Source organism: Toxorhynchites rutilus, chromosome 1, assembly GCF_029784135.1.
Source record: "Toxorhynchites rutilus septentrionalis strain SRP chromosome 1, ASM2978413v1, whole genome shotgun sequence".
NCBI lineage: Eukaryota > Metazoa > Arthropoda > Insecta > Diptera > Culicidae > Toxorhynchites > Toxorhynchites rutilus.
The window spans coordinates 182633419-182655725 of record NC_073744.1 but is presented as its reverse complement, the minus strand read 5'-3'; the positions used below and the strand labels follow the sequence as shown (position 1 = coordinate 182655725).

Below are 22307 nucleotides of genomic sequence, written 5' to 3'. Positions count from 1 at the left end.
ATCGCGAAATTAATTTGATTTTTGGATACAATAGAGCATTCTTTTTCATTTTACTTTTTTTTTCATTTAAATTGCTTCGCAAATAAAAATTACATTAATCACATTTGTCTCAAATTCCGAACAGCCAAAATGCATTGGTTTAAAAAATTCATAACTTTTGAACTACTGGACCGATTCAGATGATTGTTATATCTAATTGAAGCGAATAAGCTAATCTTTTGTGGAAAAATATTTTACTCGCAACAAAATTTGATTTTGGTTTTCGTAATTATCAATTGTGTTCGTTTTTTCTAGTTTACATGGTTTCGGGACCAAGGGCGCTATATATTTTTATATTTTTTCTTGAAAGCTGAGGAGTTTTTACATAACATATCCAAAAATCAAAGATGTGTTTTTTTATCGTTTTTGAGTTATTATTATGCGAAAAGGATTCCATTTTTTTGCAAATTGAATATTTTTTCAAAGAAGACTAGCTCATTGACTTAAATTTAATATGTCCATTATCCAAATCTGTTAGGTAGTTCAAAAGTTATGAATTTTTGGAAGACGTCATTTTTGGAAAAAAGGGAAACATAAGTTTTAGACCAACGATTAACTTTGAAAATTATAATTCAAAAACAAAAAACAACCCATTTATTATTTTTGGATAAGTTATATAAAAATGTAATATAATAATCGAGTTCGCCCTGTTACTTCAGGACCCCGGTTTTGTTATTGTGGTTTTAGTTGAAGACCTGGCTAAGAAAATGAATTTTACTCTCGTTGGTTTGCACCTGCGACCTGTGTTTTGCAAGGAAATAGCATGCAAACATTTGTTAACAAATGTTCTTTTATACTGTAATAAGAATGCTTTACTGTTGGGATGCCTGAATCCAGATACACAAATGATCAACAAAAACCACGCACAGCTTAATAATTCTAGGCGAGAGTTTCTTCGATAATATATTGGTGACGTCGGAAATACTCAGTGTTTTTTTTTTTTTTATCCAAAATATATATTTTTATTAAGGCTCATATGGCGTCAACCTGACGGGGCCGGGAGTTCAATATTTCGACAATGTTTGCCTTATAACTATGTTAGTAATATGTAACCGATTACTCGCGGTTGGCTCGAGGTTAGTATTACAAGTGTTTTCGTAATTGTGATGTTGCTGTCTTCAATGATCTGTGCCTGTGCCCGACACGGGATACTTCCTATTGGGATGCAGCTGACCATTAATCAGCAACGCCCCCCTAGTCTGTACCCCATATCTAGCGTGGTGCGTCTTCTCGAGGAATCCAGGATAGAATGGTCACTAGCCGGCGCAATCATCAGCTCGTGTAGAGTTGTCATGAGCGGTACAACCTTTGGCTTTTGTTGAATCATCAGTGGACTGCACAACCTTTGGCCCGTGTATCTGTAAAGAGTGTGTGTATGTATTGCCGCGACTAAGTAAAAGTTTATAGATCGAACAGGAGGGATACGAAACAGGGACACAACGAAGGAAAAATCATTAAACGTTGACATCGGCGTTCCTGAGGAACAGGTATAGATGAAGCAGAAGATCAGGATCACGGCTACCTAAGATATCTCGGACGGGGATATCCGATTGTCTGCCTTGTGCTCTCAGTGCTCTACAGAGCTGAGAGCGAGCAGCATGGAACCGAATACACGACCAGACAATATGCTCGATGTCGTGGTAGCCATCGCCACAATCACAAAGATTGTTTGTTGCGAGCCCAATTCGATAGAGATGCGCGTTTAGGTTGTAGTGATTGGACATAAGCCGAGATATCACGCGAATGAAATCACGACCGACATTCAATCCCTTAAACCAAGCTTTCGTCGAAACCTTAGGGATAATCGTGTGTAACCAACGACCGAACTCATCTTCACTCCACATGCGCTGCCAACTAACGAGTGTGTCCTGACGAGGAATGTGAAAAAATTCGTTATAATAATACTCAGTGTTGGGAGTGTTTAGATTTATCCTCCAAGTTGGAAACTAATGCAGCGCGAACTCGATTATATACAGTCTCCAATTTCTTTTCACTGTATATAATCGAATCCTGTATATAATCGAGTCAAAAAAATGTTTTTTTTCAATTTGTTTTTCATGCATATAATTTTTGATTATTGAATGTAAAAGAAGAATTTAATATATTTTCCCAGAATCTCTCAGGAGGTGATAGATGATCATATTTCATGGAAAAACCCTCCTACGTATATGTTCGAATTTTAACAGTGACAGAGTTATAGGACAAAATTGGCTCTACACTAAAAAGTACGCTACGTGAGCCAATTATGTTGCTTTCATTTGAAAGATATTTTTTTATAAATCTTTAAAACATTTTCTTGCTAGTTGTACGATTTTCTCATAATCCAGTGGACCGATATGGCTGATTTTTTTAGCATGTTAAAATCTTATTATCTGAACCGCTACGTAACGGTTTTTGAAAATTATGAAAATTGCCAAAATGTCGGCCATTTGAATAAAACAAAAAATCAACAAAAATAGTAAGGCCGTGGTTATCAGAGAAGTTATCAATGATGATAATCGATCAAAGCAGATAGGTCCTTTTCGTAGGTCACACAAGAATTCATTTTTGCATGCTGAAAAAACACTTCTGCTAAATTGGTCCACTAGATTCTGAAATAAACGTAGCACCAGCTGAAAAAAATGCGCTTAAAGATTCGTACAGCCATGTTACTCTTGAGATGACCCCATAGTTTTTACTGCAGATTTTCAACGAAATGAAATATCGAAGAATCCTTCCGGTACAACATTGCATAAAAACCATTTTTTCGATTTACCAGAGTTGATTCCCCCATTAAACAGATTCCCGAAAAAATCGCAAATGAAACAAGTATAACGAAAATTTTCGCACGTAGAAGATCTCATGGAAATAAATTTGTACATAAAAAAAGGCAAAACTTCACACTTTCAAAAATAGCTGAATGTTCAAATCAAAATATCTCTATATGTGGAAAATTCTTCAGATCATGATATAATTATAGTTTTGAATGTCAATGAATCATATATTTCAAAGCAATAATCAACCAGGCAAACCTAATTCACCAGGTAAAAGTATACCGTCGTATTCTGAAATACAATCGAGTTAGAATTACCCGAACGGATCGCAATTTTGCATTCTGTAATCCGTTAGACGACTCAAGTTCAATCGAGCTATGCATCCTAGCCACACTCTACCGTATCAAATGTGTTCTATGTAACAGAGTAATAAAATCTTGCATATACAACATATATATTAATGTTCTGCAGTTCTGTAGTTCCGTGAAAAGCATTAAATACATTTGCAAGTCCGTGAATGAGGGCAGTAATGTGGCTGTATTTCAAATTCAGTATATCGATATGAATATGAAACACACTTGCAATACACTTGTTTTTTGTCATATAACAACGAATATATTCGCTAAAAATTATCTAAATGACAGCATAACGTTTACCGGGTCGGCTAGTAATAATGATAATAATACTAAAATGTTACTTTACATTTTTGTTGATAATATTAAGATTACGCACTAAACATATTTTATTCATAAATAAAATAAAATCTCCTTCATGTCCAAACCTACATTGCTAAGTGCGCAACACTTCCCCCAGCCGCATTCTAATCTGGCCCTACAGTTGCATTCGCGTAACTTTCATTCACACGACTTCCACCCACGACACTTCTCCACGCACCTCTTTCAACAGATTCTCTTCTGTTGCTCACACTATTTCCCCCGAAAACTTCTCTACATAGAATAGCCGCGTCATCAACAAATTAAATTTTCCCATATCGGAATATGCTGCAGAACTCGCCAGTTATTAATTGTTATTAATTCTTCGCTGCACAGCAGATTAATCTCTTTAGTTTGCGAAAATGAAATGAAATAAAATGACGTTGTACTGGAAAAATATATACTAAGACACCCGACATCATCAGCACGAGGGAAAAAAATCATCAACGACGGTAGCAACGTAACATCACTAATGAGCAAGCGGGTCTGTCGCAGACGAAAGACCAAAATACTCTCACATGGGAATGTATTCGTGTACAGTACACGACAGTAACAATAAATGTCGCATAACATTTCCACTGTGTGACTGTAGTTAAAAATTCAATCGCGTGACTGTCACGGGACAATGGTGGCGACAGTCATGAGATTACTGTCGTGATGCAGTACATTTGGTACCCCTGGTCCTTGTACCCTAATTTGTGAACTATCGTTGTATTTGCCGGAAAATAGTGTTCAAACATTTTTATTCGGAATTCGATTCGTGCGTCGAAACTTGATTCAAATTACGAACACTACTTTAACGTTAATTTTAATAAAGATTCCTTCATGAAAGTTTTTTTTAAACAATTTATAGTAGATTCGTAATGAGATTCTTACCTAACGAACAGCAATTAAAAAAATCGAAAAATTCACGATGCTTGTTTTCGACGGAATCTGCAAATGCAAACAATTTATCACTGGTTTTCGATAGACTTTTTTTTTGTTTTCATTATGGGATTATTTTAACATTAAAGTTCAGTAAATTCTCATTTAAAAATGATGTATTCGGGATTTGAATCATACATCGAAACTCGATTCAAATTCAATACTAATTTTAATAAATATTTCTGCATAAAATATCATTTTTTTCATCCATTTAATGTAGATTCTCACCTTTTCTAGCACTTTACATGAAAACAGCAAAAAAAAAGTTGAAAAAACTACAAAAACTGAAAAAATAATGGTGCTTGTCTTTTACGGAATTTGCTAACGTAAACCTTTTTATCATTGATTTTGACTGTCACTTTTTTGCAAATGCTTAATATTGTAAATTATAGGCTGTATCGATACCTGTAAATGATGTTAAAATGAAGCCTATAACCCATAGAATGTCAAGGTTCTCATTATTCAATTATTTATACCATTAAAGTTTAGTAAATTTACATTTAAAATGAAGTGTTCGGAATTTGAATCATGCATAGAAACTTGATTCAAATTCCGAACACTACTTCAATACTAATTTTTATGAATATTTGTGCACAAAATATCATTTTTTTCATCCATTTATTATAGTCCCTTACCTTTTCTAGAACTTTACATGAAAACAGCAAACAAAATAGTTGAAAAAATTTTAAAAACTGAAAAAATAACGGTGCTTGTCTTTTACGGAATGCAAAACAAAATTGCTAACGCAAACATTTTATTATTGGTTTTTACTGCCACTTTTTTTTTGCAAATGTTTAATATTATATATTATAGGCTGTATCGATATCTGTAAATGATATGAAAATGTAGCCTATAACCCAAATAATGTCAAGGCTCTCATTATTCAACTATTTATAACAATAAAGTTCAGTAAATTTACATTTGAAATGAAGTGTTCGGAATTTGAATCATGCAAAGAAACTTGATTCCGAAAATTGAATTCCGAACACTACTTCAGTACTAATTTTGATTAATATATATCTGCATAAAATATAATTTTTTCATTCATTTATTGTAGATTCTCACCATTTCTAGCACTTAACATGAAAAAAGGGAACAAAGAAATTGGAAGAACTACAAAAACTAAAAAATAACGATGCTTGTTTTTCACGCAATTTGCTAACGCAAGCATTTTATCTTTGGTTTTGACTGTCACTTTTTTGCAAATGGTTAATATTTTAAATTACAGGCTGAATCAATGCAATGTCAGGGCTTACATTATTCAATTATTTATAAAATTAATGTGTAGTAAATTTACATTTAAAAATGAAGTGTTCGGAATATGAGACAAAACGGTAGAAGAAAATTAATGCTTGACCGCAAATCGCACATTTCAAGCACAAAAGTCGACATGCTCAAAACTCTTCAAATTGATGCAGCAGAGTAAAAATAATTTTATTTTGAGGTCAAATGCTTTGCTAGATGTCAAAACCAGACAATGTGGCCAATAATGTATTAAGGTGAAGTTTGTATTGACGATTAGAACTGGTACATAACTAATGTTTATACTTATTGTGAAACACGGCCCATCATTCTTTGACGAATTGTTTTCCTACTTCTCTAAAATTCTAAATTTCCATTATGACTGAACTCCATCTCGACGCATGCAGTTTCCCCCTTTTTACACTTTTTCATTTACTACACAATCGTTTTCAGTGATGTATTCAAATTGTGTTTCGTTTCTACTTCAGTCATTTGTTTGGTCGGTACAAATTGTGGACTGCAAATTTGACCATGAGATTTGGTGTGCTTAGATGATGCTTGACATTTTACGATGATTCTGTTGTTTGTTGGCTCCAAAGAAATTGAATTTCTTTGTGATTTATCCAGAAATGATCTTGTTATAGGCGTTCCAAATTTTGTTGTCTCCCAGCCAGAAAACAAGTCCAGAAGACGCGGACTGAAGCATAAAGAGAGGACCGACGAACGCTATTCCGAGCGACCAGGGTTGGTTAAAAACGAGAGATAAGATTGAGCAAACCAATTGCTATAGGAGTCTGTGCCCAGATGCTGACGTTAATCGCTGGGTTGACGCATATCGAATCGTGATGACGAGAATTTGAGGTACAACATCCATAGGATTAAGGTTAACTAAGGATTGGAGATGAAGAAGGCCCCTGGTCCCGTTGGAAGCCCTGATTTGGCCTTGAACATGCCGATTCTAGCATTCTCCGATATTTCCAAACTGGTGCTGCAGAAAATTCAAAAGTTGGTGCTGCTTCCGAGACCAGGAATGCCATTTGGAGATCCAGCATCGTGTAGCCCTATATCTTAGCTGGATGCACTAGGAAAGTTCCTGGAGAAAAAAAAAACAAAAAAAAACTCGGAAGAGATCGGTACTACGCAATGATTATGATAAATTGACCAGAAACTCTCCTCTCATGGCCGAGGCGCTGCATTTTCGCTGTAACACTGTTTGGTGGAGTTTGAATAGTGTTTGAAAAACAGTTTGAAAAGGCAGTAATCTCTTCCGTAGACACTTCTTCAAATTGTTGGTTCATGGTCCCAAAAGAAAAGAAAATTTCACCTTTTCAATCCACAATTGTACATTGCTTGCGAAGAACTTTTCGGGGAATTTCGACTTGTTCTTAATTTCACATTCTTCCAGTCAGCAGGGGTATGAAATTTTTGACGATAAATTTGAACAGAAAGTACGTTTCGTCGTCCATAACCACGCAATCATATTTTGTTAACAATTTTTCTATGAGCGTTTCTTACCCTTCCAATTCTGCTTTGCATTCCGGTCCAGCACACTCTGGGCTTTAAAACATTTTAATACAGTCCACTTATTCACTTTTTGTACATAAGATTGTGAAAAATTCATCTTGTTCGCCGCTTGCATTGATGAAAGCTTCGGGGTTCGCTTCTGTGATTCTATCCCCTCCTAGCTTGATACAGTTAAATTTTAGAGAAAAAAATATTTTATTCCGTGATTCCGTGGTTTAACCTTTAAGTATTTTATAGCAACTAAAAATAATGATTTGGAACGCGGCTAGTTTGGTCTTTCCAGATAATTTTGGACATTTTTCCAAGAGGATCGTTAGATTTTACTTTATTTGAACCCCATCGACAGTAAAAATATCGTTATAATGTTATAGAAATTCCTCCAATCAAATCGATTTTCATTCATTCATATTCGGCCTCATGGATTTTCTACGATATAAGATCACACTTCTTAAAGCCCGAAGAGGGGATATAGCTAACATACGATGCTAGTCCCCTTAAAGTTCTGTCAGTTTGTCATATATTTCAATGTCATTTCTAATGCCTCAATGCATCGTGTTTGAAATTAATATAATACAAAATGATTTCCCAAACCATTGGTTTCTCTCTCTCATTCTCTTTTTCAAGACAAATCATATAGAATATCAAGATATGAGCATCGGACAATTTTCTAAATAATGAAATAAACATCAATATAAAACAATATCTTAGTTGAATTACCAAATTACATAATAATTACCTCAGCGGTTCCGCCTCGCATCCATCCCTGGGTTTGTTCTTCGGTCTCGTAGCCCGCGGGCACCCAGACAAACTCCGGTGGGAGGAATAGTTGCCCGTGGCATGGCCAGAACCATCGCATCCCGGCGTGGGACACTTCAGCTCCTGGGAGTTCCCATGATGATACGATCTGCAGAGGCCTGTCAATCTGAATTCGGTGTGCGACCGTTACGAATTATTTTCGAATTGGCGTCGGGAAAAAACAAATAAACTAAAACTTACCCATCCTTCAGCAGCCGATCCTGGGAGGGAATGTGGCTCGGTGGTGGCATCGAGTAGTGTCCTCCGGAGTACGCCCCGGTGGAGTACAGGGGATGGGGAGGAGGCGCTCCGTACGGACTGCAAGCCTGGTATGCTCCCGGTGGGCCGTATCCAGGGTAACTCGAACCGGCGGTGGCATATTCCATTGCCATACCGTAGCTCGGATGAGGGCTGTAACCTGCGGGAGGCCGGACAACCGGCGAGAGTTACATAATTAGAAATCTTTCAACATGAAGTCCCCCAACGGTCGACGGACCGACGGGAAAATTCCACAGATTTTTGTCCCCGAAAAAGACAGACTTCGACATGAAAGGCTCGTAAACACTTTCTCATTAGCCGGGCAATGGAGAGTGAAATTCTTTTGTAGACCTCTTTCCCGCTTTTCCGTTCAATGAATCCTTTTTCCTGCCGAGGAGGAAAGGGGAAATATTTCAAAATGAGAAAAATTTGCATTCTTTCTCATGTTGACCAGCTCGCTATACTACACGCAAGCGGGGAAAGGATGGGTGGAGCTGCTTTTCCACCTGGCTGTCCATAATCACTCTCTTTTATGGGATGCCTTCCTTTGACGAGTTATGATTTTTCGCTTTGATGCCTTTTGATGTCCCCTCGGGACAATTACACTAATGTTTGTCGTTTGAGTGAAGCCTGAAAATGAGTACATATACTCACCGCTATGATCCCGATAGCCGTCGGAGGAAATATAGTGCGATGACGCACTGTCCGGAGTGGATTCCCGACTGTAACCCATCGTAGGTGGCGGAGCCATAAACCCAAAGCCCAGTCCGGGTCTCGATGGGCCACTGAAATCTACCGGTTCGGCCTGCGGAGACCGTGGAACGGGTGATCCCGAAGAGGCTCGCTGATTGCTCTGAGGACTCGAAGTGCTAAGGAAACAAATTGATTGAATTCAATATCGAATTCAAAACAAACTCAACTCACCTATTCGATAGTCGATTCACGCTCAAATCCAACGTCTGCGGGCTGGAAATTTGACTCCCACTGACGATTTGATTCTCCGAAGTTCTCGGACTCTGACGACCACTGGAGGAAATATTTGCGGTCGATAAATCCATCACCGGAGCCCGTTCACCGGGCACTGGTGATCTACTGGCCTGATTAGCGGTAACACCCTCCGTAATCGTATCCGGACTCGTTTTGACACTCAAATTGATCGCCGAAAAGCCCATCCTCCCGGTGGACGGTGGTTGAGTTGGAGTTGTCGACTGTGCTACCGTCCCACCAGTATTGGCAGGGTTGCTGGGGTTCGACGGTTCGTACTGTTGATACACCGGCCGGGGACAAATCGGACCAGTTGAACTGCTGTTGTCGTCCATCTCCACCTTGAGCACCGGTGGTGGTGGTGCTGCTGCTGATGCTGCCTCTGCAAGACCAAGACTCGTAGCTTGGCCCTGCGGCAGCTGTTGAAACCCCATCGCTGCCGAGGAGCTGTAGTCGTCCATGAGAGGCTGTACTGCTCCGTATGGACCATACCTGGAAGCGGAAGCGTATGCCGGGTCGAAACGATCGAATGCCCCCTGGTCGTACGATCGGTTTGGGTACCCCCCGAAGTCGTAACCCAAGGCGGAGTTACTCATGTGGGAGTTCGTATACTGCTGATGCTGCTGTTGGGGCTGCGATTGTTGCTGTTGATGGTGACCGTAACGATAGTCGACATCGCGACCATAGCTGCTGCTACTGTCTAGCATGGTGCTATCTCTGTTTCCAGTTACCGACTCGCTATCAAAGTCCGGTTTCTCGGTTTTGATCACCGTTTTATCTTCGGTCGCTAGTGACGGCTGACTGTCGAATTCTCTCCTTTCAGTAGTTTTAAGATTCTGGGGTTCTTCAACAGGGGCTCCTCGATTATCCACCCCCGGTGAGTGACTGCGGTTTTGCTGTGGAATTTGACCTAGCAAAGGTGATCTGTATTCGTTCAAATGCTGGTAGTTCAACACTGCAAATAAAATTCTGTAAAACTAGTAGGTTTCATGACACTTAGAACTAAATCAACCTGCTGAGTGTAGTTTCTGACGGAAGAGTAATCCATTCTGATATTTTACTTCGCGGGCAGCTGCCTTGCTGGCGGCAGCCTTCGGACAGCCGGACAAACTTCGGTGTGAGTTGCGACCAGCGCTGACGTGGCCTCGTCCGTTACAACCGGGTGTCGGGCATTTGAGGATAGTCTCGTGGAGGGCGAGTACTGTATAATACCAAGGAAATGGTATTATAAGGAGTGTTCGTCAGGGTAAATAACATCTGAAGGTTTATTGGAATAAAAACTAGTTCTACAGCAATTGTTAAAAGGAGGAAATCGGTTCTGTTTTTCACCATGATGGAATAGGGTTTCAGAAGGCCATACACAATGTTTTGAAGCCTAGATCACTCGTCTGAGAGTTTAGGATTATATCTTAGACATCATCAACCATTCACTTCCAAACCCCAGGGTTTTTTTTCAGAAAATCAAAATTCCCACAAATAAAAACAGACAAAAATATGAAAAATCAAACGATCATCCAAAAAATCAAATCAACATATTCATAAATGAATAGTTGAAAAAATATGTAAAAATTATAATCAGATCAAAACCAAAATAAAATTTCCGGTTTTTTGAATTTTTACATTTTTTTTCATGTTCATTTTTTTTTTCAAAAAATAGAAATATCGAAAAATAAACAAAATCAGAAAAACTAAAAATATATAGAAACAAAAAAAAAAGATTTTAGATTACCTTTATTTTTTTTCATTATTTGAAAACTTAGTTTAAAAAAAAAACGAATTTTGAAGTTAACTTAATTTTTTTTTGCATTTTAATTATTTTATTGAGTTTTTAACATTTTGATTTTTGATTGATTTTTCGATTCCTTTATTTCTGATGTTGAGGTTTTAATTTTTTGAATTTTTTAAAATACTAAACATAAAAAAATACAAATACAGTTTTTTGGATATATTTTGTTTTATGTGTAGATGTCCACATATTCAGATTTTCTGAATACTAAAATTTTCATTTTTTATTCAAAAAATACAATTTCTTTGGTTTTCTTTATATTTAAATGTTTTGTTTGTTTTTTTGAATTTTGAAGTTTCTTCTTCTTCAATGGCACTAACGTTCCTAGAGGAACTTCGCCGTCTCAGCGTTGTATTACTTGCGTCATTTTTTATTAGTACTTAGTTGAGATTTCTATGCCAAATAACACGCCTTGAATGCATTCTGAATGGCAAGCTCTAGAATACGCGTGATCACAGTGCAAGTCGGAGGAAATTTCTTTGACGAAAAATTCCCCCGACCAGAACGGGAATCGAACCCGAACACCCGGCATGTTAGTTATGACGCTAACCACTCGGCCACGGGAGCACAAATTTTGAATTTTGAAGTTTATTATGACTAAAAAAAAAATATCACTCTGATTTTTAGATATGATCAGCTGTCAGGAAAAAATATAGCTCCCTTTTGGTTCCGATACCATGTAAGCTGTAAAAAACAAATACAATCAATAATTACTAAAACAGCATCCATTGTATTCGCCAGTTTAATATTTTTTGAACGAAAAAATAGTTCATTGGCTTCAATTTGATATGTCAATTTTCTGAATCGGTTGAGTAGTTAAAAAATTTGAAAAAAAAAATTTAGGAAAAAAGAGTTAACATTTATATTTTGGATCACCCTAAACTGGAAATGGGCACCTTATTGAAAAAAACGGGTCTAATATTTTGCCATAAGGAACAAAACAATCAATTTTCACGAAAAGTTGAGAATCACTATAATGCTTTGGCATGGAATGGCTTAATACTAAATTACAGAAATACAAATTCCATATAATGACTATTATAAAAAACCAGGGTAGTAACAAAAATTATTCTAATTTAAAAAAACTCACAATTGATGACGAAAATTGAGATAAAGATAATGAAAAAAAAACCATAAATGTTGGAAACTCAAATGAAACACGGATGTTTGATAGAATATTCAAAATGATTTTTTTTTTTAATCCAAAATATATATTTTTATTAAGGCTCATATGGCGTCAGCCTAACGGGGCCGGGAGTTCAATATTTCGACAATGTTTGCTTACAACTATGTTAGTATTATGTAACCGATTACTCGCGGTTGGCTCGAGGTTAGTATTACAAGTGTTCTCATAATTGGTATGTTGCAGAATCAATATTCAAAATGATATACATCGAAAAAAAATTTAAAAAAATGAAGAATGATATAAATTCAATATTTGAAAGTTGAAGAAAATCACGATAATTAAAGTTAAGAAAAAAGTAATGGTAAAAACGAAAACATTATGAAATTTTGCAAATTTCCATATGACGATTAAAGAATTATACAAATTCATGGATAATGGGAAAATCCAAAATACATATAAAAAATACAACAAAACAAAAACAATAAAAATACAGAATTACTTTTTATTTCATTTTCATCCTCAAACTTTTTTAAAATATCATTATGAATGCGAATAAAAGAAAAGATAGCGATAAAATTCCAAACATGATAAAAACAAAACAAACATTATTTTGATTTGAAAAAAAAATATTCAAAAAATATAAAAAAAATTTTTTTTTATATATTTATACTATTTAAAAATGTTAATATAAAAAAATCCAAAAAGCCGACATTTTTTTTTTCTTCATTTTCACAAACATTATTTTAATTTGAAAAAAATCACAATTGATGTTGAAAATCAATATAAAGATACCGAAAAAAATCAAAAGAAGTCTCGACCGAACACTCGTCGGGTGCGGATGAGTTTTTCTTTGCTCCGCGTCTGATTTTTTTTTCTTCTTTGTTTAGCGCGTTTCAACCTGTTTCGTCTCTATTCGCTGCTAGGAATAGTTTGTTGGTGGAAGTTATCGTGAAAATGGTTTCTGGTTTCGTTGTGTTAATGGTGTTGTAATGAAAAAAAAAGTTCAAATGCAGTTAATCAGTTTTGTGGTTATTTTACTGGATTATGGCGTTGTTTTTTTTTTCAACTCTCTCGTGTACCGTGGTTATGTGTGTATGCGTGGTAGCTTGCATTTTAGAGCATGTTTTTTACAGCAGTGATATTAAGGATGGAATCCACAAACCACTAATTCTGCCAGCAAAATGATCCAACTGTATCGAGAAACATCAACATCCCAGCTAAGTACTATTAACAATTTGTTATTTTTATAACCGATCCGAAATGCAATCCGCTTCAAGTCTCTCGGTGTTGTGTGCGAGAGAGAGAAAGTGTCAGTCAGTAGAAGACTGCGGTGATGGCGGGTGCGGCTGCGTGTGAGAGTGTGGCATTACGAGTGCGCGATCGTGGAGGATGACCAGCAAACATGTGATTGTATTGGTGTGGTTGCCTTGCTTCCCAGAACGGACTCGTTTGCTTCGGAAGACCAAGGTAGTTTGATTCTTTTCGTCGGTTGACGTACAGTCGAGTTTTTGTGAGAGGATTGGATCGGAGAGCATATTTTGATTGTGCGATAGCTGACGGATGGAGGCAGGCTGTTTTGTTTGTTCGAGGCAGACGATTTCGGTCACGGCAACGCGGAGCGGACGGTGTAGCCACGCCGGTGCAGTTCTATGTCGTTGTTTACTTCTCGCAGTTGCGTGAGATTTGTGCAGCCGCATTTTCGCGCGGAGTTGCATTCAATCTAAACGATATTCTAGAGTTTTAGAAGATCCAATAGTTTTAGAGGTTTTTATATATCTAATATTGTCTTCGTGGTAAAGAGCGCATTGACGTCAACGTAACATCGATTTTCTTTTCTTTTAAATCTAGCTAGACGTTGACTTTGATGTGTATGTACAAGCGGCCATAAGATTTCCATGCAAGAATATTCAATGTAGTGTGCGTTTCGACCATGAGAATGTTACGGAGGTCGAGAGAAAAGTTTGAATTAACTTACATTTGTCTCTTTTGCTCACCCATGTTTTTTCTTGGGATTAGTAGTTCACCTTGAATGTCAGTGAGTTCTTCTTGTATGTATCTCCTTTTCGGTTTTTTTTTGAATAGAGGATTGACGTTGCTTTTCCTTCAATTATGTCATTCTAACCCTTACTACAAGAACAATGATTTCGTTAATAATTGCTCGACTGATTACTTGAGAAATTGTTAGTTTTTATTACAAATCCAAATCGCAGGTATCAAGTTTTCCTTTTCGAGGTTCAAATATAAATTGCAAGACTAGGTTCAAGATGCTAGAGTCCCAATTCGGAAAACTTCCGTGATTTCCGTGTATTACAATGGAAGAGCATGACGTGCGACTAGGCACAAGTATTAAGTCCGATCCGAGTCTGATAAGACCTTATCAGGTGACCCTTCAATATATTCAATCTTCAAATGCATTTGATTTTCGAGTTTTTGCGTCGTTGAACAGAGGAGACTTTTCAGGTTACCGTTCAGCTGCTACGAAATGCATTTGATGTTCGAGTTTTCGTTTCAACAAGTAATTGGGTCCACGCTTACAAAATTAATTCACTTACCAGAGTTATGATCCTTTTGCAGAGACCTTTTCAGGTCACCCTTTAATATCTTCACGGCTACGAAATGCATTTGGTTTTCAAGTTTTCGTTTCGTCAAGTGATCTCTAGTTTGCGTTAGCATAATCACATCACTTACCACAGTGAATCCTGATTATTACCCCTTCCCACTAACAAACTATCCCTTCCATGATAAACGCTAGGGAACCACGCTATAGAGGCGACCCTTCTGGCCTTCGGGCGGCGAATATCATACTAACATTCCTACCCTTCCCCTGGTGACTGTAAGGACGTGGCCGGCGTCGTTATTGATCCTTGAAAGCTCGAATCACCGAAAATTGCACAACGAGAATGATTTGCTAGTCCCAAGCGTCATTCTGTGTGTTCTTTGTGCAATTTGGTTGGTTCAGGTCAATCACGGAGAGCAACTACGAATTGTACAGTCTACCCAAGCTCAAGCTCAAGCTCATAAAGATACCGAAAAAAATTAAAACTTTTAATTGAAAACAATTAAATTCTAATGAATTAAAAAAATGAAGAAAGTTTAAACAGTAAGAAGAATCAAGCATTATAAAAATTTTAAAAAAACATTTCAAATTTTATAAATTTATAATTTGAAATGGTGAATATTAAAAGTATATATATACAGGGCGGACTTGATTATGTACAGTTTCCGATTTTTTTTTATTGATTCAACCAAGTCAAAAAACACGTTACTCACACGAAAAAAAATAATTTATCCGGAATCTCTTAGACGATTATAATTAATGAAAACATCCTTTCACGCATATGGTCGAATTGCCACAATGACAGAGTTATCGAACTTATTTATTGTTCCGGGCTTTGTGCCTTAAACTGACTCTACTTCAAAAAGTACGCTACGTAGGACGATTCTGTTGCTTCCATTTGGAAGATGTGAAAATTTAATATAGGATATAGTTGTGAAACGTCTAAATTTGTGGATTGAAGTACCATTTTGAAAGTGCAAAACTTAAAAGATTATGGTTTTGAAGGTTTTTTTTTTGTTAATTTTATCCCAAAGATCATAATAAACTAGATTTCTTCTATCAATAAAATTAAAGTTCTCGAACCGTTCTACATTTTTTTTCGTTGACATTCGAACCGGAAACTTCTATATAAAAAGTGTATATAAACGAGCCGGACCTGTATACTAAAAATGATGAAATCAAGATGATCAAAAATGATACATACTCAATATTTGAAATAATTAATATTTAAGATGAGGAAAACTCAAAAGAAAAATCATGATGATGAAAAATACGAAGAAGATGATGAGAAAATTTCTGACAAAAAACACCAGAAAAGATCTTAAATTTAAAAATAGTGGAAATTCAGAGCCAACAAAGTTCAAATTGATGAAAAAATGAAAAAATAAGAAAAAATGGAATGAATATTAATTATTCAAATTAATAAATATTAAAAAAAAACCATAATTATGGTAAAATAATAATGTAATAATGTAAATTATAAATTCATAAAAAAATCAAAATTGGTGATGATAATTGAGGAAAAGTTGACAAAAATGACGAAATCTGAAGAAAAAATTCTCCTTCAAAATTTTGAATTTAATGAAAAAAATTATGAAAGTTTCAAAAGTATGGAAATTGGAAATAATGTTACTACAAAATTATAGGAATTTGAAAAAGCGATGAAAACATTATATGATGATAGTTAAAAAAATATATTTTAAAAAATGATAAAAGTTAACATTATGGAAGTTTTATTTTTAGAACGATAAAAAAGATAATGCCAAAGGTAAGACAATGATAACTAATATTTATTGAACTAAAATAAAGCAAGAAAATTCAAGAAAAATTATGACACATTTTTTAAATCTAAAAAGAATGAATATTCAAAATATTGAAAATTAAAAATTCAAATTGGCGATCTTTGAAGAAAATAATTCGATTAAATTATAAAAATTTTAAATTTTAAATTTCGATAATGGAATTTTTTTGAATTATGAAAAAATTGATGATTCGAAAAAAAATAAATACAATTTTATTTAATTAATCGTATAAAAATCAAAAATTGTCAAAAATTGAAAAACCTAGTTTGTACCGAAGATTATTTTTGTGGTTGTGGATCACGTGTTTCATATTGAGTGATCTTAGCACTCGAAATACGCTCGAAATTTAACATCTCTCACATTACTATGAACCGTTTCCTCATGCGCTCTAATTAGCTCTAATAATTTGAATACTCACATTCAGAGGAAACCTTGTCTCTCCTCGGGCATCCAGAGAGGCTGCAATGGGAAAAGAACAACAAAAACAAACAAATTCACCAAAAATTAGTTCAAAGATGCGAGTCAGTGTACAAAATTGTACCTCCTGTGATGAGAGTATAGCCCGGTAACGTGGCCAAGTCCTACGCAACCTGGTGTTGGACACTTGCTAGAATCTACAATAAACATAAGACCAGACGTGAAAAGTCAGCTCAATATGCATTCAACTAATTAAAATAATGTTCTGAAGCGTTTTGTCGCGTAAACTAATTTCGCCCACCTCTCGAGCTGAGGGTAAACAAGATTCGAGATGCACATTCGGAGGACTTCTGCACGTTCTTCGCAGTGGTAAAAGGACTTTCTCCAGTTGAAAGACATTCATTTTACAGCGCATATCGTTTGGCTTCGATGATAGTTTTCGTGAGTGTTTAAACAGTGTTGTATCGGAAATGCTAGCAATGTTTCCGATACAACACTGTTTATTCACTATTAATGTTTCTGTATCGTTCGAGGCAATCAGTCTTTGTGATTAAATATTGGACTAAATTTAACTTGGTGGATGCGAAGTTATTTGATAGAAATAGCTGTGTGATTCTGGAATATTTCGTTACACACTCCTACATCTTCACTAACGCTTTCCGAGATAGTTCCTTTCAACGGGACACAAAAAAAAATGCAAATCCAGCAACCAAATTAGCTCATCTTCGTACCCTACGCTGAGCATCCTAAACAAATATTTTCCTGGCAAGAATGAATCAGTTCCTGCTAATACTCACTCACTCACTCACGGGGCAGCCGGCAGATCCCCACCGTAACATCCTTGTTTAGTCCTTATTTTATGGCTCTGTAAATGAATTTACCATCAGAGTCATCATCACTCCCCCTACGAGCCGAAAATCCAACTATTTTAACCTGTGTGATTCAGGTCCGTTCAGGTCCACAGAGCACTCGCCTACCACAGTTCGGGGTGTGGGTGTGAACGTGTGTGCGATGCGGGGAAAAGAAAAATAAAACCATCGCCCCCGGGGCGGAAGAGAGCACAGCTTCAAATTCTCATAAAAAGGTCCTTATCGGGCATGGTGACTTCCGTATCATCTCATCGTACCATCGCAGAAGGGTGTGGGCGTCTACCGGACGAAGAATTCTAATCAGCTGAAGGTTCGGTACGGAAAAAGGGCAGGAAAACGTAACACATGTTTCGCAGGGAACTCGGCCACTTATTTTTCTCTCTCCTTTAACCTACCTCCCTCATTCGCTTGACAGGGGAATCTACGGGAGCTACTTTTCAAAGCAAATATTCCGAACACGTCGTTGGACAAGCCTTGCTGCTGTTTTATCTCTTGAAGTGAGAAGGCTTTCCTGGAATGGGGATTAGAGTGAGCTCTGTGCCAAGCGGGTGGGAAGGGTGACGGTTCCTATCGAAAAATCAACAATGAATAGTATCTTTGGGTGCATCGTATTATTTGAAAAGATTAATGAAAAATAATACTGAAGAGTGCGTGAGCTCCCTGCACCAGGAACTATTTGGATACTGCGATCTTCCCGAAATACTGGACTAGGGATCGGTTTTTAAAAATTGAAAAAAAAAATTAACTACAAATAAAAGATAAATTTCAAGAAAGGTTGAACGAGTTATTCTACAAAAAAATATAATCAGAAAAAAAATCACCATTGTTCTGGAATCTCATCGTACGTGATTGCTATGTGTGACTTTCTAACGAAAAAATATGCCTGGACAGGGTTTGTCATTTTCGAAGCAAAAAAATAAAAATCGTTTTTCCACTTATCACTTTTACCTAAACATCGATGATCATCTGTTTCCATATGATTTATCTTCTGATTCCTTTCAATTGGGACAGCATAATCTATTATTGACGATTGATACTGTTCGAATGAACTATATAAATTTTTACCGTCAAAGGTATTTGTTTCGCATGCGAAACAATCCTAACAGTTTTGACGTAGGACTACGTCTTTCATTTCTATACCGGGGTGTAAAATCAAAGTTTCGAAAACGAAAGCGTTACGCTGGAGACCGAGATTTTGAGCGTTAATAGCTCCTAAACAACTGAACGAAATGGTATGATAAACACTTCATTCGAAAGATAAAATGTCTACGCGTTCTATACTTGTGACTTTTTGATCCAAAAACTTGTTTCGATAGTCTTAAAATTACTTTCAAAACAGGCTATTGAAATCACCAATCGGTATATAAGCGAGCGCCGCTCGGAAATCCACTCAGTTCTAATTGAACAGCGATTGGAGCATGTTGTCGCTGTTGTGGTGAAGCTCTTCATTTATCATGAAAGCGCGGATGAACGGTGTCACCAAGAGCCTGTTTGTGCACCCTAGGCCAGAAGGGAATCCATCAGGAGGAGAGTGATGCCACAAACGGTTCCCCGGGAAGACATCGCTACACACACATACACGCGCGGAATTCTTTCCGTTTGGATGCCATTCAGCATTGAGAAAGTTCCGGAAAGATCTAATCTTTTCTGGAAAATAATCTGCCAGTTCCTCTGGGAATTTAAAAATACATTCATGTGAAAGAGTTTATTTGAATGTTTTCTATCCATGTAACACTGTGACCAAATATTTTTCAATCAAGTACTATTAACAGGTGGTTATCGAATTAGTATTAACCACTGGAGGGCTTCTGAAATCGAGGAAAATGTGGAAATATCTAATCGTTACTGAAAATAATCTGCCTCTGGGAATTTAAAAATACATTCATGTGAAAGGGTTTATTTGAATGTTTTCTATCCATGTAACACTGTGACCAAATACATTTGGTTGTGTGATTTTTCAATCAATCGCAATTAACAGGATAGCTTCAGAAGATTATTCTTCCCCATCAGTAGGATATTTCCGTATCCAATATTGTATGCGCCCGCAATCGATTATTGCTCAGTCGCCGAAAGTTCCGAGCTCAGAGAGTTCATTCCCCTCTAGTTTGCCTTCCAAATTGCCATCGTAAACCACACCTTCTCTCGATTTAATCCCACACAAAAAGCATACTTAAGCGATATTCTGGTGGTGAGACACATTCATTTTTCGTGAGGACATCGACAAGACAACATCGTTGCCTAACGTGCTGGAGGAGGTGGACGGCGAAGGATCGACACATACACGCGCAGAATTCTTTCCGTTTGGATGCCATTCAGCATCGAGAAAGTTCCGGAAAGATCTAATCATTGCTGGAAAATGATCTGCCAGTTCCTCTGGGAATTTGAAAATACATTCATGTGAAAGAGTTTATTTTAATGTTTTCTATCCATGTAACACTGTGACCAAATATTTTTCAATCAAGTACTATTAACAGGTGGTTATCGAGTTAGTATTAACCACTGGTGGGCTTCCAGTATCGAGGAAAATGTGGAAATATCTAATCGTTGCTGGAAAATAATCTGCCAGTTCCCCTTGGAATTAAAATTACATTCAAGCGAAAGAGTTTATTTTAATGTTTTCTATTCATAAAATATCCATATAATACATTTGGGTTTGTGATTTGTCAATCAAGTACAGTTAGCAGGTTAGCTTCTGAAGATTATTCTTCAGAACAAGGTTTTTCGTATCCTATATTGGATGCATAAAACCTTGTGCCTCCAACGTAACGCTCTCGTTTTCGAAGTCTCCCAAATATTCATTTATTCATTCATTCAGAATGGATTTAGATTCAACTTCAAACAAATGATCTCTAAATCAACGATAGTCCTACGTCACTCTTGCGGTTATACCATAGATATAACCCACTTCCAGTTTTTGACTGAAAATTTCACCCATTTTATTTCAACAAATAGCATACTCTCGGCCGTCTTCCAAAAAAGTGTTATTAAAAGAGGTATAGAAGGACATAGTTTCCGCGATCCGGAAGCAAAAAAATCGTAAACGGAGGAGAAGTGATATTGCCTTCATTGAGTGTGAAAATAGAGCAGCAATACCCTGAGCCAGCGTCAATAAGCTGCAAAATGAAATGCAGTAGATGTGTTATGAGGTGTCGATTTATCAACGAAAGTGAATATGCTAGGTTCTGATGGTGGGTCTTTTTGACATGGGGTTGCATCTTTCGGAAACCTTTTTGGGGTTGCAAATTCAAAAACTAACAATCGCTTTCGTCACGGAAATTTCTTCAGTCTTTAACCCTTATTACTCAGTCTCTTCTTGGTGGATTTATGAGATTTTTGTACTCATAATTTAGGACACTTCCTAACAATATTGTAACGGAGAAAGTAATGATCCAATCATGAACCGTGATTAACTTGTAATAATAGAACGCTATAATGCGAGCTCCTAATTTATCATACATTTGTTCTGTGCATTTCTGTGTTTTCCCAACTGTATAATAACGAGGTACAATACAAATGCAGTGTCTACCCTAGGAACATTGAGGAAATCGGAAATATTGAAACCTAAGCCTCGCTCAATTTTTTATTAGTTTGTTTCAAAAAATAGATTTTTTTCTTCTATTTATATAGATACGTAAAAATCTCGGCGGCTTGCATGGTTTAGTAGTTAGAGTGGCGCAAATCAAGATGGCGGCTTCAGGTTGGATTCCTTTTGTGTTCAGCAAACCTCTCCTCGAAGATTATTTTGGCTTATACTGGTTCAGAGGGAACTGTCTAGGGTCTGGCCAATCTCCAAGAAAAACACAAAAATCCGGAGACAGCTCCTCTGAGCGAGTGATGCTCGGAACGTAAAAACAGCAGCACACGATGGTTCTTCCGCGAGATAGTGGGATGGGTTGGATGGACTTTTCAAGTCGCACTACAAAAAAAAAACATACAACGCATACACACGAAATTTCGAACCAGATGAATCGGCATAGATCAATATTTTGTATCAGTATCTGTATACTGTGAAGGTTCTTTCGCAGAACGACAACAGAGAATCCGAACTCCAAAATCGCTTGTGTGGTGATAGTCACCGAAGTTCTCACCGCTGGAAAATCAAAGTGCGCCGTCATTGAGGCTGCATGTGAAGAAGACTCGTCTTGAAATACACTGTATTTTGACGTCACTTCTAACATGGAAAAAAAAAGCCGAATTCACACAAGCAAGACATTCACGATTCAGCAATCATCCAGCTAGCGACCAGACGGCCAAACTCTCATGGTTTGGTTTGGTCAAACTCTTCCAAATTGGTCTTCTTCAAGGCTAGAGTCGGATGAACTGAGGAAGCTTGAAGTCGCTATAAATAGGAATCTTTTCGCTTTTCATTGCTTTGGATACTATTTTAAAATGTGGAATCCTAGCGTCGGAAAAAACTCCTTGTATGGAAGCTGACTGCTCGTTGATTGACTAAAACTAAATTGGAGAAGAAAGTTCTTGCGTACGCGCCAGTTTAATATTTCTCTTTTGTTTATTTTC

At 36.8% G+C, this 22307-nt stretch overlaps 1 protein-coding gene across 1 annotated transcript in view; it reads right to left on the bottom strand.

The window, feature by feature from the left end:
* Positions 1-22307, bottom strand: part of LOC129767913 (uncharacterized) — a 51937-nt gene that overhangs the window by 4246 nt on the left and 25384 nt on the right. The window contains exons 3-9 of the mRNA XM_055769195.1: positions 17045-17117; positions 16922-16962; positions 10245-10433; positions 9173-10187; positions 8903-9117; positions 8192-8408; positions 7932-8117 (exon numbers count right to left, since the gene is read on the bottom strand). Coding sequence (XP_055625170.1) covers positions 7932-8117; positions 8192-8408; positions 8903-9117; positions 9173-10187; positions 10245-10433; positions 16922-16962; positions 17045-17117 — 1936 coding nt within the window. The remainder of the gene's footprint in view (positions 1-7931; positions 8118-8191; positions 8409-8902; positions 9118-9172; positions 10188-10244; positions 10434-16921; positions 16963-17044; positions 17118-22307) is intronic.